The sequence below is a fragment of the Leptodactylus fuscus genome, chromosome 6 (genome assembly GCF_031893055.1).
Source record: "Leptodactylus fuscus isolate aLepFus1 chromosome 6, aLepFus1.hap2, whole genome shotgun sequence".
In the NCBI taxonomy this organism is placed as follows: domain Eukaryota; kingdom Metazoa; phylum Chordata; class Amphibia; order Anura; family Leptodactylidae; genus Leptodactylus; species Leptodactylus fuscus.
In genome coordinates, this window is record NC_134270.1 from 16,793,301 (window position 1) to 16,813,163 (window position 19,863).

The 19,863-nt window shown below is 44.1% G+C and overlaps 2 protein-coding genes across 2 annotated transcripts; both read left to right on the forward strand.

Annotated features, from left to right (window-relative positions):
* The first annotated feature begins 11,038 nt into the window (after positions 1–11,038).
* Positions 11,039–11,941, forward strand: LOC142209284 (heat shock protein 30C-like). The gene has a single exon (XM_075278218.1). The coding sequence runs from the start codon at positions 11,192–11,194 to the stop codon at positions 11,831–11,833; it is 642 nt and encodes a 213-aa protein (XP_075134319.1). The 5' UTR covers positions 11,039–11,191; the 3' UTR covers positions 11,834–11,941.
* A 7,019-nt stretch (positions 11,942–18,960) lies between these two features.
* Positions 18,961–19,863, forward strand: LOC142209285 (heat shock protein 30C-like). The gene has a single exon (XM_075278220.1). The coding sequence runs from the start codon at positions 19,114–19,116 to the stop codon at positions 19,753–19,755; it is 642 nt and encodes a 213-aa protein (XP_075134321.1). The 5' UTR covers positions 18,961–19,113; the 3' UTR covers positions 19,756–19,863.

The following is a 19,863-nucleotide window of genomic DNA, read 5'->3' on the forward strand; positions in this document are numbered from 1 at the left end:
CTGCTGTAATTGTACAACGGATGCCGGGTATCCAAATATGGCGGCCACTCAGGAGCTGAGTGTATTACATAGCAAAGACCTGTACACGATCCGTTCCTGCATTGATCGTGGGCATTAAGATTGCCGACAGCTCAGTCAAAATTAAGCAAGTTGCCATTTTCCCGACGTCGCCATTCTGGTCAGCATCGGCTGCTTGTCTGGCATGCATTTGCTTTATGCAGTCTGTCATATAAATGCCGGTATTTTGCAATGTGTTACTGATCAGATCTTTTGGGGTTCAAGACCCAAAGGTTGTGTAATAAATACAGTATTTTAAAAAAGACTAAAAATGCAAATCACCTCCTTTTCCCTGGAAACATGGGGGGGGGGGGGGGGAGCGGAATAACAGCATCGCTCCTGCCGCTGCTGGCTTCATGCAGGGCAGGAGCATAGCGATGTTGCAGGCACCTGTGCCGGTGTCTAACCCTCCCCGGCATCCGCCTCTCTATTACAGCGGATGCCGGGTCTATATTCGTATTGTGAAGGCTAGACTGGTCTCACCATCTATGAGCGTGCTCGCAGGGCCAGCGGCATGTCGCCGCTGGCTTTGCATATGTAACCCCGCCCACCAATGACGCAACAAAGCAGGAAGACAGAAGATTTTACAGCAACAAAGACTGGTGAGTATGCGACGTGGGAATACCCCTTTAATGGGTGTATTCCTATGTCCTATATTTGTCTGTTGTGAACACATCCCTAGACTTTTGTGGGATATAAAATGGCCTTGTGATAGTTCAAACAACAGGAGGAGCCCCCCGAACGGAATATCAGCGCAAGCGCTGTGCAGTTAAAGCGCACGGACCCCATAGACTATAATGGAATCCGTGCACTTTAACTGCACAGCACTCCTCCTAAACACTCTCCTCCTGCTATTCCTGGACTTGGTGACTCTCCTTTAGTCGAATAGTGGTTTCCCCTCAAACGAGCATTTTTTTCCCATAGACCATAATGGGATTCGATCGCGTAGTTGAATATTGATGCTCTACTCGAATCTTGAATATTTCACTGCTCGCTCATCTCTAATGTAATATTAGGCTGCCCATACACAGTGTGACACAGTCACATGCGATGACTTTGGCCAATTCGCACCGTGTATGATCTTGGGGCAAATTTATTATATCTTCTTTTTACACCAGTTTTCTGGTATAGAAAGACATAAAAAAAAGTTGCAATTTTTTGCTTAAATCCCTGAAAAGGGGGCGTGGTGAGAGGATGCGGTCTAGCTAGATTTCATATCGTTTATGCTAGAAATATGGCGTAAAAGATTCAGAAGATTTACTCCAGCAATGAGCTAGCATACATTTCCCTCCAGTCACACAGCCCAGGTTATTCTGACTGCGGTTAATAACTTCCCCATTTCACCTCTTCAGGACTGAGCCAATTTTAGTTTTTGCATTTCCGTTTTTTTCCTCCCCACATTCCAAGAGCCAAACTGTGGGGAAACTTTTTCAGTTCACAGAGTCACATGATGGCTTAGGTTGGGTTCACACTCCCGTTTGTGTCCGCTCAGAAGGTGTCCGTTTTAAAAAAACAAAAACGGACAGTGACTGATGGCTATCAGTTACTGTCCGTTATATGTCTGTTGCCCATAGACCTCAATGTTAAAAAAATAACAGGCACTTGCTGCCCGTTTTTTCAAACGGACAGAAAAATCCTGCATGTAGGATTTTTTTTGTCTGCTTGAAAAAACCTACATGGTTGTAAACGGACACAAGATAAAATCCCATTAAAATGAATGGAAATTGCAAACGGACCATAATCTTATACGGACACTAGCCCCGGACACTGCTGAGCGGACACCATCGGTAGTGTGAAAGCCCCCTTATTGTTTGTGGGACAATTTGTACTTTGTAAAGACCATTCAATATCCTATACAAAGTACTGGGAAGCTGGAAAAGTAATTCAGAATTAGGCGGAATTCGAAAAAAAAAAACGCATTTTCGCCAAATTCTTCTGGGTTTAATTTGTATGCATTCATTGTGTGGTAAAAATGACATGGTACCTATATTCTGAGGGTCAGGACGATCACGGCGATATCAAATATATACAGTATTTGTAATGTTTGATAACTTTAAAAATTAAAAACTTCTTTAAAATATTTCTTTTGTCGCCAAATTGTGACACATGTAACTTTTTTTTTTTATATTCATGTGTATGGAGCTGGGTGCAGCGTCTTTTTTATGCAGGACGAGATGGCGTTTTTATTGATACCATTTGGGGGAAGGTCTGATGGTTTGGTCTCTTTATTCAATTTTTTTTGGCAGGCTAAGTGTTGAAAAAACAGCCATTTGGCAATTTCATTGTTTTTCCTTGCTACGCCGTTCACCATATGGGATATATATTTTTATATTTTAATAGTTTGGGCATTTTTGAGCACGGGGTTACCTGACTTGTTTATGATCAGTTTTGTTTATTTTTATATGTGATCTAGGGAATGGGGGGAGATTTATATTTTTGTGTTTTTTTCTTATACTTTTAAAAACGTTTTACTTTTTTTTTTTACTTTTATTTTCAGACCCCTTAGGGATCTTGAACTCTAGGAGGTGTGATCGCTCATACTATACATTGCAATACTGATGTATTGCAGTGTATAGTAAAATCCATTGACTTCTATTACATGCTGCCTATGGCGTTTATTGAGTTTATTTCCCACTCTCTAGGCTCCTCCTCTTTCCCCTCTTCATATACTTCTATGTAATCTTATCTGTCTATGAACTGCAATTGTCCACCCTGAATCTCAGAGAATTGAGCAATTTAGCAGGCAGGAGAGGAGCTGATAGGAGCACTTTTCTCTGGTAAGATATATTCCAAAGATTATTATGTTGACCGAAACTATTAATTTACAAAAGCAAACTGAAGCTACAACAAGAAATTTGATCATCTTAAAACTTTATCACGTTCTTAAAGAGGACCTTTCACCACTTTTGGGCACAGGCAGTTCTATATACTGCCAGAAAGCCGACAGTGCGCTGAGTTCAGCGCACTGTCGGCTTTCCCGATCTGTGCCCAGTGTGAAGAGCTTACGGTGCCGGTACCGTAGTGCTCTATGGTCAGAAGGGCGTTTCTGACCATTAGCCAGAGACGTCCTTCTGCCTCGCGGCGCCAATCACGCTGTGCTGTGGAGCAGGGAGGAACGCCCCCTCCCTCTGCTCACAGCGCTCGCCCATAGACGAGCATTATCAGGAGCGGGAGGGGGGAGTTCCTCCCGGCTCCACAGCACAGCGTGATAGGCGCCGCGAGGCAGAAGGACGTCTCTGGCTAATGGTCAGAAACGCCCTTCTGACCATAGAGCACTACGGTACCGGCACCGTAAGCTCTTTACACCGGGCACAGATCGGGAAAGCCGACAGTGCGCTGAACTCAGCGCACTGTCGGCTTTCTGGCAGTATATAACACTGCATGTGCCCAAAAGTGGTGAAAGGTCCTCTTTAAGGGTGATACACTGCTGAAATGTACAGTACAATATACACCGAATGGCCAATTTATTAGAGACACTTGCCCCTTTCTCTATATGGAATGTAGACTCGTGACCCTGGAGTGCAGAGACCCCAAAGGCTACATACATGAATGTGTGCGTATACTGGTAAGTGAGAAAATGGCGTGGATGGCACACAGGTGGGATCCGTGTGCTATTTATATTCTCCATCTCTTCTCTTATGTAGATATAAAAATAAGTTTCTGTCTGTTCTTTATGCATGACCAAACGACTGGACCGATTTTCACCAAATTTGGCAAACAAGTACATCAGATGTCAGGGAAGGTTTTAAACAGGGTCTCAGCTCTCTAGGACGTAACATTCCTAAGATACAATATTCTCAAAACAATGACCTGCATTAGCCAATACAAACCTGCGGGTCTTTCACTCATATTCCAGCTGCTATACACACGGTCACTTATCAGCTAATAGAAGCTCGCAGGCACTTAGTCTCCATATGCACACAGCTTTACTCCAGGTTTCCATAACAACCCAGCCATTTTTCTTCACTGTTGTAGGTCAGCTTTAAAGGAGCAGGGCGCTGTGGAGGACACTGTTACACAAGGTTACATACACACAGCTTTACTCCATACACCTGTGGAAAACTGGGCAATTCTTATGGGGCCACTACACAAACAATAAATGAAATATACCCGTGTGAAGCCGGGGCCTCCTGCTAGTAGATTGATAACTTTCAATTAATACGCCTGGATCACAAAATGGACTTTTGCTTCTTGGCTACAGATGTGTTTATGGGGCTCGAAGAAATGAAAAGGTGAGTGTGCTATGCGCTAAAAACACAGCTAGCACACTGACAAAGCACACGATTGTGTGCATATAGCCTAAGCAGGAGAAAATCTAGCAATCTCAGTGACTTTGAACAAGGCCTGATCATAGGTGCTAGACTGGCCAGTATTTCAGTATTAAACAAACTGGCACCATGTGGGTTGTTCTCATTCTACGAAGTAGAGAGTATACCAAGAAAAACATCCAGCGAAAAAGGGATCCTTTGTTTGTAAACAACTAGACAGCGAAAGGGGTCAGAGGAGGTCAAGAATCGTTCTGATGATCACAAGGTACAACGCTGGTGTCCAACCAATGTGTCCGAATATACAGCTCCTCATTCCTAGCATATAGCACGGAGGGGTTATAACAGTAGATGACCAGCACAAGCGCCATAGCAGATTAGGGAAAACAGAAAGCCAAGACTCCAGGAGGAAAAAGAAGTAAACACTATCACTGAGCAGTGGAAAAACCTGGCCCTGGTCAGATGAATCCAGATTTTTCTTCATCATGCTGAAACAGGGTCAGAATTCGGCACAAGACTTATGAAACAGGTGCCAACAGTTCAGGCTGGTAGAGGTGGAGTAATGATGTGGGAAATGTTTTCTTTCCACACCCCGGTGTCAATAGTTCAAGCTGGTGGAATTCGAGTAGGGAATGTTTTTTTGGCACCTGTTTACACTATGGCAGAAGGTCATTTTCTGCAGAAGGATGCACCATGCCTCAAGAGTTGTATGGTCATGGTTCTTAGAAGAAGACAACATGTTTTCCTTGCTCCAACGACCTCCCAGTTCTTAATCCTACAGAGCATCTTTCGGAAGAGATAGGACAACCAGGTTAGAGCAGGTCAGGACAGGAGCAAGAACTGTAAGACGTAAGGTGCACAGTATGTCTAAAGTCTGTACAATTTGGGGGTATAATTCACAAATTTTTGAAACTAGAGACAATTGGATGACCATGAAAACATTTGACCACTCCATAATTCAGAGGGGCAATAGAGATGACTTGGACCGGCTGATCTGTAGCCCTAATATATTTGGTTATCATAGTGAAGTCTTTATAATGAACAGTAGCAAGGAAACGAGAACCCCTAATGGGTTAATCCCCTTCTCAGGACGTGACGTTACCGAGCCAATAATATTCTGTGGGTATTTCATTTTTGTGTGTTTCTATAAAACAAAGACCAATTTAATAAAATATTCACCAACCCACTTCTGTACACGGAGAATGTCTAACGCCTCCGTCTAATAAGATAAGATAATGCTTTAATAGTCCCACAGTGGGGAAATTTCAGCATGTTACAGCAGCATAGTAATACAGATACAGGATAATACACAGTAATATATTACAGACATAGACACACATAAGCTGAGAAGAGAAGATATACTAGGAGCCCATAGCAGCTAAGGAACAGAAGAGAAAGAAGGAGGACTTCAGGATCATTTAGTTTTCTGTGCGGAGTGATCTTCACTTGGACTGATGTAGATTATACAGCCTGGTCGCGGTTGGAAGGAAGGACCTGCGATAGCTCCTTCTCACACTTGGGGTGAAGCAGTCGGTCACTTACAGTGCTGCCAAGTCCCATCAAGGTCTCATACATGGGGTGGGATTTGTTCTCCAGCATGGAGCTCACCATGGACAGTATCCTTCTGTCACCCACCACCTGTACTGGGTCCAGGGGGCTCCCCAGGACAGAGCTGGCCCTCCTGATCAGCTTGTCAAGTCTATTTCTGTCCCTGGTTGATATACTGCTCCCCCAGCAGGCCACGATCGCCCGTCAGCTTGTTGCTGACAGGAAATAATACAAGAAACCAAAACCTTATCTCAGCTTACACATCACATTGTGACTTCTCCTAGTAGAATGTTTAAAAAAAAAAAGTTCACCGTAATAAGAACAATTCTAGAGAACAAAAAATTTCTGTATTTGCTACAGTCGCAACTTCAAGAACCAGTATAATAAAGATAACACATTACTTAAACCACACGATGAATGTAGAAAATTGGCCAAAAAATTGGCTTTTTTCATTATTCTATCAAAAAATACTAAAAGTTAATAACTAATAAGAATTTTAAGCTGGTTCTAGTAACAATGTGATTTGTTCCAAAAAGAATTAGCAAATTGGTGACAACATTGATGAAAAAATAACGTTATGGCCCATAAAAACTATTTATTTTCCCTTGAAATTTTCTATAATAGTGCAAAAATATTAGGGCCTGTGCCCACGGAGTTAACGCGAGCGTATTTTAGCATAATACACGCCCATTGACTTCAATGAAATCTTTTACACGTGTAAAAAACGTGTTGTGTTATTTTTACACACGTGTAATATGCTAAAAAACGCTCGCGTTAACTCCGTGTGCACGGGCCCTTAAAGTGTTGTAAAACCTAAACATATTTTGCAATGCCATAACTCTTCTGACCTAATGAAGGTCATGTAATTGACGTAATGTATGTTGCACGGACATCAAAAAATTGAAAACATTGGAATTGCCGTACCCCAAAATGTTGCCAATGAAAATCGAAACTTATAAAGCAAAAGAAAAAAAAATCCTCACATACCGACATAGCGGGGGAAAACAGAAAGTTATGCATCTCTGAATTTGTTCACCACAAAAATGACGGAATTCTGGCGGTCCTTAATACCAAAATAGGCTCAGCCCTTAAAGGGTTAATTCTCCATTGAATAAATTTTAGTCTTAAATTATTAAAATCCCTATTGAAGGCGAGGATTAAAAAATGTATCAAATGGATCGGTCATTAAATAACAAATAGGCCTTGTTAAAGGGTTAATGAAATGTTTAGACACCCGCAAGGAGTGTTAAATAGCACAAGCAGTAGAGGAAAGATAGGCTCTAAAGTGTTAGTAGGGGGAACAGTGACATCTAGTGTTCAGTCTTTGTAACTGCTGTAAAGAGTTGGGCAGAGATGTAATAATAGAACATTGTATTTTTATAGCGTCACCATATTCTGCAGCACTTTATTTAGAATAGATTGTAAGGGGAAGGTTTAATTAGGGAAAGACCGATTAGTAAGGAATTACAGTAGGCAAGTCTAGTGTTAGGAGTATCAGTTTTGCCGCTGTTGCTGTAAGGTTACCATGTTCACCTGGGAAGCTTTTGCAATGTAACTGGCCTTGTCCAATTACCAGCTCAGGAGACGTATTTAAAGGGATTCTACCATTACAACCTCTTTTTTTTGTAGATAAGTCGTTGGAATAGCCTTTAGAAAGGTTATTCGTCTCTTACCTTTAGATGTGATTGCCGCCGCGCCGTTCCTTAGAAATACCTTTTTAGCGGTATGTAAATTAGTTCTCTGGCAGCGATGGTGGCGGGCCCCAGTGCTGAAAATACGATGAGGGCGTCCCCACAGCTGCCCGAGAACACGATCCTGCGACGCCTCTATCTTTGGCTGGATCCTCCCCTTCTCTGTGTTCTTCCTCCGACGCCTGCGCAGTTGGCTCTGTCAGTGAGACACCAGCAGAGCCGAGTGCGAATGGCAGCCGGCGGCCATTTTTGGAAGGCCGCTCTTGCTCTTGTAGTTCAATGCAGGAGCGGCCTCCCAAAAATGGCCGCCGGCTGCCATTCGCACCCGGCTCTGCTGGTGTCTCACTGGCAGAGCCAACTGCGCAGGCGTCGGAGGTGACGCAGGAGGAAGACGACAGAGAAAGAGAGGATCCAGCCGAAGATAGAGGCGTCGCAGGATTGTGTTCTCGAGCAGCAGTGGGGACACCCCCATCGCATCTTCAGCACTGGGGCCGCCCCCGTCGCTGTGAGAGAACTAATTTGCATACTGGTAAAAAACGGTATTTCTAAGGAACGGCGCGGCGGAGATCACATCTAAAGGTAAGAGACGAATAGCCTTTCTAAAGACTATTCCGACGTCTTATCCACAAAAAAGAGGTTTTAATGGTAGAATCCCTTTAAACTTCCTTCCTCCTCAGCTCGCTGCCTGCAGTTATTTACCTTGTTTGGCTTTGTGACCTGACTCTTTGTGTATCGCCGCTTCAGACTGATCTCTTAGAAACTGAACTTTGTGACTACAATGCCCTTGTCTTCTGATTTAAACTCTGATGTGATCTCTTTGGATAGCAAACCATGAGCTTTAACCCTTTTGTTACCAGATACTACTTGATCTCTTAGAAAACTATTTTAAGATTTGTTATCCGAATATTGCTTATCTCATAGCCAGAGCCGCACCTCCCATGAGGCGACCTAAAGCTGTCCTGGACTGGCTTAGCGTCACCGTCTTAGCAGCCCGGCACGGGAAGCGAGCGGTGGCCCTGTGGACGCAGCGCTGCTCCAGCGGCCGCCCCTCACGCTTAGCAGAGAGCAGCTCCTCTCCCTGCCTGCTCTCTGTCTGCTAACGATGCTCGCTCCGCCCCGCCCCCTCCTCCGGGGGGGGGGGGTGGCTTTCTGACGTCTGCCTCAGGCGGCACAAACCCTTGGTTCACCCCTGCTCATAGCACACATCTCTTCATTAACAGTACCTGGACATTACTGCCCTGATTCATCCTCCGCATCATCCTAGTACGTTAATGGTGGATACTGGTTTTGTTATTAGATAGTGGAGTGTTTATTTCCCATACAGTTTCTGGTGGTGACAGTTTTGGTCCCCCAAATTCAGGTAAGTCCATCTGGCCACGCGCCTGGCTCAAGTAAATGCATTTGGGGGTCTGGGCCTATCTTGCAGCTCAGTATTGAATTTTACTGGAGTTGTACTTTTATTTGTCGCCATTTTTGGTTTTTATTTCCGTGTTTTGGGGTCCATGTGAAGTAACACACAATCCTATAGTATTGTTTTGCATTTTGTTTTTACGATGTTCACTCTACATTATAGATGACATGGCAGCTTTGTCCGGCGGGTCTTTACGATTACGTCGATACCAGATTTATATTAGCTTATATTACGTTTTACCACGTTTACAAATAAAACGCTACTTTTTGCTAATGAAGGATTTTCCTGCGGTCTCCGTATTCTGACGCTTATAACTTTTTTATTGCACTGTTATGTGTCAGGACTCTTTATTTGCGGGGCAAGTTCTAGTTTTTATTGGTACCAGTGTTTGGTGTGTAGGACTTTCAGATCACTTTTTATTGTTATATTTTTGGGAAAGCAAAGTGACAGAGATGAGCGAGTAGAGTTCGATCGAGTAGGTGTTCGATCAAATACTACGGTATTCGAAATACTCGTACTCGATCGAACACTACTAGCTGTTCGAAGTTTAAGGTTCGATGCAGAACCAGCGTTGATCGGCCGAATGCTATACATTGCCAATCAACGCTGGTTCTTCTCTTACCTTTCCGAAGTCTTCTCCGCGCTGCGTCCCCGTGTCTTCTTCCGGGTGGAATTCACTCTGCCTAGGCATCTGACCTAGGCAGAGCCAACTGCGCATGCACGCGCATACCCGCACATGCGCAGTCGGCTCTGCCTAGGCCAGATGCCTAGGCACAGTGAATTCCACCCGGAAGAAGACACGGGGATCCTGCAACGGGAGAAGACTTCAAGCAGAATCCAGCCCGACCGTCACTCGTGGACTTGGTAAGTATGATTTTATCGAATTTTGCGTATCCCTAAAACAAGCATTTCCCCCCCATAGACTATAATGGGGTTCGAAATCCGTTAGAACAGTTGAACAGTGTGCGGCTGTTCGAATCGGATTTCGAACCTCGGACATTTTAGTGTTCGCTCATCTCTACAAAGTGACTAAAATATGTTAATTTGCGCAATGCAGTATTTTTTTTTTTTTTTGTACAGCTTCACCGTACTGGATAATTAACTCTAATTTTGGATAGTGGTGACTCAGGCGGAATCCACCTCAAAATCTCTCAAAAAACACCTCCCATTCATTTCAATGGGAGTCAGTAGCACTTTTTTTTTCCTCTAGCTGATTTTTTCTACTAGAGAGGAAAAAAAGCGACATGACTTATTTTCAGACCAACTTTTTTTTAATAAAAATCATAATGTTTTTTTTTAGGACGAGGCCCCACGGGATGGAAACGCCACAATTTGCCGCCCATGGCAGCCCCTTGGAACCTGCAACCTTGTCACTGGGGGGTCCAATGACGATCTTGCCCCTGGATTCCCTGGATGCTGTTTCGGATAAGACGATGATAGAGACAGTCAGGTCAGATTCACGTCCATAGGAGACTCTGCCCCAGATTCCATCGAATAACAGTGGAGAGAAAAGTCCTGCATGGACTTACAGTCATTATAGTTTATGGGGTCCATGGGTCACCACTGTTTTAGTGGACGGGCTCTTTGACCTTTATATTCCCATGTGGACGCGAATGACGGAGAGCTGAACGCTAGTGTTGAACCTAAAGTCACCGGTGTTCTGTAGCAGAGTAGGAGTGATGTCACAGAATGAGGTATATAGCCGGGTGTCATCAGTATAAAGACTGTATAGAAGAAAATCCATTATACTGTGAGTGACTGCTTTATCTCATAACGGAGCATTCAGTACCACTGATAGATTAGATGGCGGTGTTCTGGGGGCCGCAATAGATGAAACCTTTCCTAGATGTTTCCCTTAAAATGAGTTAAGTGACATAACAGACAGAAGTGTGAATGATCTGGAAACCTCCGGCTGTCACTTTCCTGGCTCCGCCCACCTGACACGCCCCCATTTCCAGTCTATGCTGGAGGTTTCTTGCTCCGCCTCCGCCCCGCCCTCATGTATCATTCAGTGTTTGTATGTCCAGTCCCCTCCCTTACACTCCATATACAGAGAGCACATGGAAGTGTCCGGAAGACGCCAGAAGACACAGCAGTGAATATATAAGAAGCTGCGCTGCAGCAGCCGGCAGTACTGAGCAGCCAGAAAGCAGCCGCTGACAAACACATCGCCTCTACTCAACCAAGACAAGGAGCTTCAGCAAAACCCGCAGCAGAAGATGATTCCTGTGAGCCTTGTGCAGCCATCATACAGCCCTCTGTGTGTCTGCAGTCATCCTGCCCGCACTCTCTGGCCGGATACACAACTCATGTTTGGCCTGCTGGAAGGTGACATGACCAGCATGTGGAGAGACATGGAGAGGAGGAGGCAGCGGGCCAACCAGGCTTACCATCTACTGGCCCAGGACATGGAACGGAGGCTCCATCTGAACAGCCGCTCTGGAGACACCGACAGAAAGGCTTCCACCTCAGGAGAAGAGGGCAAGGAAAACTTTCAGCTCACCCTGGACGTCAGTGGCTTCTCTCCTGAGGAGCTGACAGTCAGAACGCAAGGCAGGAGACTCATTGTCTCAGGAAAACATGAGAAGAAGAAGGAGACAGAGAATGGCGTCTCTTTCCATGAGTCCAGAGAGTGGAGGAGTGAAGCTGAGCTCCCGCAAGACGTCAGCCCTGAGGACCTCCTGTGCTCCCTGTCCAAGGACGGCCAGCTCTGCTTTCAGGCTCCTAGACTGGCACTGCCGGCGTCTGAAGAAAGAGCCATACCTATCAATGTTACCCCCAGCCCCGCAAATGGAGAACAAAACCCCCCGGAGACCCCAACCAGTGACCCCGAGGGCCAGACAGGACTCAGCTCTTCCTGACACATCCGGACACTTCTCCTCCTTACAGTCTTGTGCACCAGATCTTTCTATTTATCTCTGTAAATTCTCCGCTCATTTTTATAGAAACTTAGAAGGAATTCTTGTACAATGAAGGATTTTTAATTTTCTTAATAAATGGTTAAAGATATTTTATTTTGGTGTCTTTCTTGTGTGGAGTGAGATACAGAATATCTTCCCGGCTGCTTTATTTCACTTTGTAGTCTAGAGCGCCATCCGGTGGCCATAACTGTGAACTACATATTGATCTTTATAAATCAGAGCTATACAATAAATCTTCCTGTCTGTTTAGTCACATTATATACAGCTCTGTATATCCTATTAATATTATAAATGTGAAAGTTTGTGAGTTTGGATGTTTGTGGGTTTGTGTGTTCGGATGTTTGTTAGTCAATCACGCAAAACCCGCTTGACCGATTTGGCAGAAATTTTCCACAAACATAGTTAATACACCCCATTGCGCAATAGGCTACTTTTCGTCACAATAGCGCACATACGTTTTTCCCAGGACCCCCACAAACCCCAAACTCACATCACTATCTCTGCAATCTCACACACTTTGGACCCCGATTTGGCTGAAATTTTCCACAAACATAGTCCCTACACTCGATTGCGCAATAGGCTACTTTTCGTCACAATAGCGCACATACGTTTTCCCCAGGACCCTTTGGATGTTCGGATCTTTGGCGGTCAATCACGCAAAAACCGCTCCACCGATTTGGCTGAAATTTTCCACAAACATAGTCCCTACACTCGATTGTGCAATAGGCTACTTTTCGTCACAATAGCTCACATACGTTTTTCCCAGGACCCCCACAAAACCCAAACTCACATCACTATCTCTGCACTCTCACACACTTTGGACCATAGCAAGCCACAAAATTCATTTTACCCCCTACAGCAGAGGTCAGCAACCCCTGGCACACATGCCAAGAGTGGCACTCCTGCCATATTTCACTGGCACGCCAGCAGCACAGGACCTGCAAGAGTTAAATGAAGTCTCTGCTAGAGCTGAGGCATAAGGACACTCCCCTTTGCGAGATGTGCAGGAAACCCAGGGGGTGGAGCTTAGTCGCTCAAGTCTCTGCCTGCTATAGTGATAGCTCCTGCCGAAGCTGCTAGCAAACTGAAAGTAAGAAACACACAGCTCCCTTCCTGTAGTTCCTATTCTCATTAATGTCAGTATTGGGGTTATCAGTTTAGTGTTAGTAACTCCATGTACCTCACATTAATAGGAATAACCCCCATCATGTCCCTCATATTAACCCCTGTGTGCCCCATATAAAGGTTACTAATATGTGAGACATGGAGGTACTAATAAAAGACCTCAGTAATAAAGATACTTAATTATTACCTCCAAGTCTCTCACATATCAGTAACTAGAGATGAGCGAGTACTGTTGGGATCAGCCAATCCGAACAGCACGCTCCATAGAAATGAATGGATGCACCTGGTACTTCCGCTTGGACGTAGCCAGCGCGCTTAACCCCCCGCGTGCCGGCTACGTCCATTCATTTCTATGCGAGCGTGCTGTTCGGATCGGCTGATCCCAACAGTACTCGCTCATCTCTATCAGTAACTCTTACACTGGGGTTAATGTGAGGGACATGATGGGGTTAATTGCTATTAATGAGAGGCGCATGGAGTTACTAAACTGTCATGCACAGGGCCAGACTTTATGTTGCTTACTCAAGAGTATCCTGTGCCCAAAACTTACATGTACTGGCGGAAAATAACAAATCATACAATGTCGTATATCGAAGTATATTAACCTGAAATACCTCTGTCCCAAAGTCACTATGTACAGTTTATACCAACACCGTATAGCGGCTGAAATACAAATTACATTCAACACAAAAGTCTCATGTGCTCTCAGAATTACAGTAACAACAAGATACACAGTTACATTTCATATCCCATACCTTATACACACTACGAAAACCTTACCCGCGCCTGTATATACCCACTTCTACAATCACCGCAGACGAAGTCGCGGGTACCAGCTACTACTTCTATAATGTACAGGGACTTATAATAGTAATCCTCCTTACATGTAGACACGCACTTAGCCTTATGGTTCATCTACACAAATAACAGACACATTGGGGAAGATTTAGTAAGTCCGGCATCGGGACGGTCTCGCAGAATCCAGGACGGTTGGGAGGTTTGGCTCTGTCTGCCCGCTCTCCGCTTCTATGTCATCCAGACTGATAATAAATGGTGTGTGAAGTGGAGAATGGGGGATGTGTTACATCTTTGGCACAAAAAAGGGAGCAAAAAAAATCTGGAGTAGATGGACTGATAAATGTCCCCTATTTGGCTATAGAGAATTTTCAGTCTGGCTGCAATGTTTTTAAAAACAGAAAAAAAGGAGTAGAAAATATCCAAGAAATAAAAATACCAAAACATCATGAATGCTGCAGTGGGATATACTTTGGCGCTCTTTCTTCCCCCAGTAGATCTGGTATAACACCCAACTGTCTCAGATTCTGGGTCCTGTCCTGGTTGGTGTGTCCCGGTATCAACTCATCTGCATCTGTAGGACATAAATCAGTTAAACACAATGGTGGTGCAGGAGCCATCCTCAGACAGCCCCTGGTTTACTATTGTGTGTGACGCACATCCCTGTGTGCTCCGGCCCCGGTAGCTGTAGGTGCGATGTGATGACGTCACTCACATCGCGCCTGCAGATTACTGAACAGTCTGAGACAAGAGACTGCACAGAGCGGGCAAGGAGAGGTAAGTATCTGTGTTTACTTATGTTAAACTGTGGGGGCAGATGAAGGTGGGTCAATTAAACTGGGGGCAGATGGAAGGGGCATTATACTAGGTGAATATGGAAGGAAGGACATTAAAATGGGGTCAGATAAATAGGAACATGAAACTAGGGGGGCAAATGAAGGGGGGGCATTAAACGGGGGGAAACTGGAGGAGGACATTAAGCCATGGGGTAACTGGAGAGGGACATATTTGCCTCTAGTTGCCCCAGTTTAATGTCCCCCTCCAGCTAACTCCATGGGTTTAATGTCCCCCTCCAGGTGCCCCAGTTCATGGTCCTCCTTTCTTCATACTGTGAGGCAACTGGAGGGGAACATCATAATGTGGGGGCATATCATATTAGGGTGACTGTAGGAAATTTATACTGAGCGGGGGAACAAAGAGAAATGGCGGAGTCAACATATCAGTGGGTGGAGCTAAATTTGCATAGCGTGCCACACTTTGTGTTCCTCTTTCTATCTTATGACAGTTGGGGGTCCGGAGCTGGTATTGGAGCTTTCCTCATCAGTGTAAATTACACCCGGTGCATTCATTATATGGGGAGTCGTAAGATTTATCTCCAGGGGAATTATACACCAAAAAGATGGGAGAGGGTTTCATCTTTGTCTTCAAAAAGTTTCAGGGTTTCTTTCCTGAGGAAAAATCGAGATATGGTGAGATGGCGCAATCCTAATAAGTGTATATGGTTAGATCTCATCTCTATTATCCTATTAATATTATAAATGTGAAAGTTTGTGGGTTTGTGTGTTTGGATGTTTGTTCCTCAATCACCGAAAAACCGCTCCACCGATTTGGCTCAAATTTTCCACAAACACAGCTAATACACAGGATTGCGCAATAGGCTACTTTTCGTCACAATAACGCACATACGTTTTTCCCACGACCCACACAAACATCCAACTCACATCACTATCTCTGCAAAATCACACACGTTGGCCCATAGCAAGCCCCTAAACTTCACATTCCTCTCTACAACCTAGCCCCTAACCACACACAATCACATTCACATATACTTCAGCACTCTCACACTCACCTTCACCATCCTGCAGGAGCCAACCTGTTTCACTCTCCGGCTCAGCCATCTTTACCGACCCCACCACTGGGAGGATCCGCGGCTCCGCCCACCAGACTACTCCACTCTCTTCACACACTGTCACAAACATGGCGGCTGGGCACATGGTTCCATACGCCGCTCATATGCCGGCCACCACACATTGCCTCCGGCCGGCATATCATACAGCAGCGGAACCCGGCCGAACACGGCTCCCAGTACTCTGCGGCTGGGAACACAGACGCCTCGGGTAGCACCACGCATGACTGCTGAAGCTGCAGCCGCGACACACACAGCTCCCCGGCATCATCATGGTAAGTGTTGTGGGGACACTGATCGACAGGTTGCTTAGCGGAGGTGGTGGGTTACAACAGGTGGTGTGTAATGGGGGGGGAGGTGGTAGTGGTTAGGGAGGGGTTCTGCTGGGGGGGAAATGGTACCACAGGGCCGAGGGTGCGTAGAGGAGGGGGCCCAGATTGCACATGTGGAAGGGAGGGTGGAGGGTTACGGTCATCGGAGTCACGGGTGGCTGGTGCTGGGTGGAAGGGGGAGATGTAGGAGGTCACTGTAATCTCAATATGGGGGCAGGGGGAGCGGGTTGTGGGTAAGGGCAGGGCCGGGGACGCAGGAAGCGGGAAAGAGGGGGGGGCTGAGGCGCAGCAGCAAGGCCGTTGCCTCCCGACCCACCATCCTGTAGGAGGGGCCCACCGCAGCCGCAAGGAAAGGGACGTGGGGGTGGCGCTGCAGGTGGTTCGCGCCAGGGTCAGGGGGCTGCGAAGGAATTCGCGGGTAGGAGGGGACAACAAACTGAGGGCAGAGATGGGGGAACAAGAAATATAAGCAGTTCACCGCCAACCCGTAGACGAAGTCGCGGGTAACTGCTAGTTACATATAATGTTCACTATTTCATACTATGTCCTATTTATTATTATATACAGTGACCTCCTTATTATTATTATATACAGTGTCCTCCTTATTATTATATACAGTGACCTCCTTATTATTATATACAGTGTCCTCCTTATTATTATATACAGTGACCTCCTTATTATTATATACAGTGTCCTCCTTATTATTATATACAGTGACCTCCTTATTATTATATACAGTGTCCTCCTTATTATTATATACAGTGACCTCCTTATTATTATATACAGTGTCCTCCTATTATTATACACAGTGACCTCCTTATTATTATATACAGTGTCCTCCTTATTATTATATACAGTGTCCTCATTATTATATACAGTGTCCTCCTTATTATTATATACAGTGACCTCCTTATTATTATATACAGTGTCCTCATTATTATTATATACAGTCTCCTCATTATTATATACAGTGTCCTCATTATTATTATATACAGTCTCCTCATTATTATATACAGTGTCCTCCTCATTATTATATACAGCGACCTCCTTATTATTATATACAGTCTCCTCCTTATTATTATTATTATTATATACAGTGACCTCTTTATTATTATATACAGTGACCTCCTTATTATTATATACAGTGACCTCCTTATTATATACAGTGTCCTGATTATTATATAGTGCCCTCCTTATTATTATGTACAGTGTCCTCCTTATTATTATATACAGTGTCCTCCTTATTATTATATACAGTGTCTTCCTTATTATTATTATATACAGTGACCTCCTTATTATTATATACAGTCTCCTCCTTATTATTATATACAGTGTCCTCCTTATTATTATATACAGTGTCTTCCTTATTATTATTATATACAGTGACCTCTTTATTATTATGTACAGTGACCTCCTTATTATTATGTACAGTGACCTCCTTATTATATACAGTGTCCTGATTATTATATAGTGTCCTCCTTATTATTATGTACAGTGTCCTCATTATTATATACAGTGACCTCCTTATTATTATATACAGTCTCCTCCTTATTATTATATACAGTGCCCTCATTATTATATAGTGACCTCATTATTATATACAGTGTCCTCCATATTATTATATACAGTCTCTTCCTTATTATTATATACAGTGTCCTCCTTATTATTATATACAGTCTCCTCCTTATTATTATATACAGTGTCCTCCTTATTATTATATACAGTGTCCTCCTTATTATTATATACAGTCTCCTTCTTTATGATTATATACAGTGTCCTTACTTATTATTATATACAGTGACCTCCTTATTATTATATACAGTGACCTCCTTATTATTATATACAGTCTCCTCCTTATTATTATATACAGTGTCCTCCTTATTATTATATACAGTGTCCTTACTTATTATTATATACAGTGACCTCCTTATTATTATATACAGTGACCTCCTTATTATTATATACAGTGTCCTCCTTATTATTATATACAGTGACCTCCTTATTATTATATACAGTGACCTCCTTATTATTATATACAGTGTCCTCATTATTATATACAGTCTCCTCCTTATTATTATATACAGTGTTCTCACTTGTCATTATATACAGTGACCTCCTTATTATTATATACAGTGACCTCCTTATTATTATATACAGTCTCCTCCTTATTATTATATACAGTTTCCTTACTTATTATTATATACAGTGTCCTCCTATTATTATATACAGTGACCTCCTTATTATTATATACAGTGTCCTCCTTATTATTATATACAGTGTCCTCCTTATTATTATATACAGTGACCTCTTTATTATATACAGTCTCCTCCTTATTATTATATACAGTGTTCTCACTTGTCATTATATACAGTGACCTCCTTATTATTATATACAGTGACCTCCTTATTATTATATACAGTCTCCTCCTTATTATTATATACAGTGTCCTCCTTATTATTATATACAGTTTCCTTACTTATTATTATATACAGTGTCCTCCTATTATTATATACAGTGACCTCCTTATTATTATATACAGTGTCCTCCTTATTATTATATACAGTGTCCTCCTTATTATTATATACAGTGACCTCTTTATTATTATATACAGTGACCTCCTTATTATTATATACAGTGTTCTCATTTGTCATTATATACAGTGACCTCTTTATTATCATATATAGTGTCCTTACTTATTATTATATAACACTGTATACATAACAGACAGAAGTGTGAATGATCTGGAAACCTCCGGCTGTCACTTTCCTGGCTCTGCCCACCTGACACGCCCCCATTTCCAGTCTATGCTGGAGGTTTCTTGCTCCGCCTCCACCCCGCCCTCATGTATCATTCAGTGTTTGTATGTCCAGTCCCCTCCCTTACACTCCATATACAGAGAGCACATGGAAGTGTCCGGAAGACGCCAGAAGACACAGCAGTGAATATATAAGAAGCTGCGCTGCAGCAGCCGGCAGTACTGAGCAGCCAGAAAGCAGCCGCTGACAAACACATCGCCTCTACTCAACCAAGACAAGGAGCTTCAGCAAAACCCGCAGCAGAAGATGATTCCTGTGAGCCTTGTGCAGCCATCATACAGCCCTCTGTGTGTCTGCAGTCATCCTGCCCGCACTCTCTGGCCGGATACACAACTCATGTTTGGCCTGCTGGAAGGTGACATGACCAGCATGTGGAGAGACATGGAGAGGAGGAGGCAGCGGGCCAACCAGGCTTACCATCTACTGGCCCAGGACATGGAACGGAGGCTCCATCTGAACAGCCGCTCTGGAGACACCGACAGAAAGGCTTCCACCTCAGGAGAAGAGGGCAAGGAAAACTTTCAGCTCACCCTGGACGTCAGTGGCTTCTCTCCCGAGGAGCTGACAGTCAGAACGCAAGGCAGGAGACTCATTGTCTCAGGAAAACATGAGAAGAAGAAGGAGACAGAGAATGGCGTCTCTTTCCATGAGTCCAGAGAGTGGAGGAGTGAAGCTGAGCTCCCGCAAGACGTCAACCCTGAGGACCTCCTGTGCTCCCTGTCCAAGGACGGCCAGCTCTGCTTTCAGGCTCCTAGACTGGCCCTGCCGGCGTCTGAAGAAAGAGCCATACCTATCAATGTTACCCCCAGCCCCGCAAATGGAGAACAAAACCCCCCGGAGACCCCAACCAGTGACCCCGAGGGCCAGACAGGACTCAGCTCTTCCTGACACATCCGGACACTTCTCCTCCTTACAGTCTTGTGCACCAGATCTTTCTATTTATCTCTGTAAATTCTCCGCTCATTTTTATAGAAACTTAGAAGGAATTCTTGTACA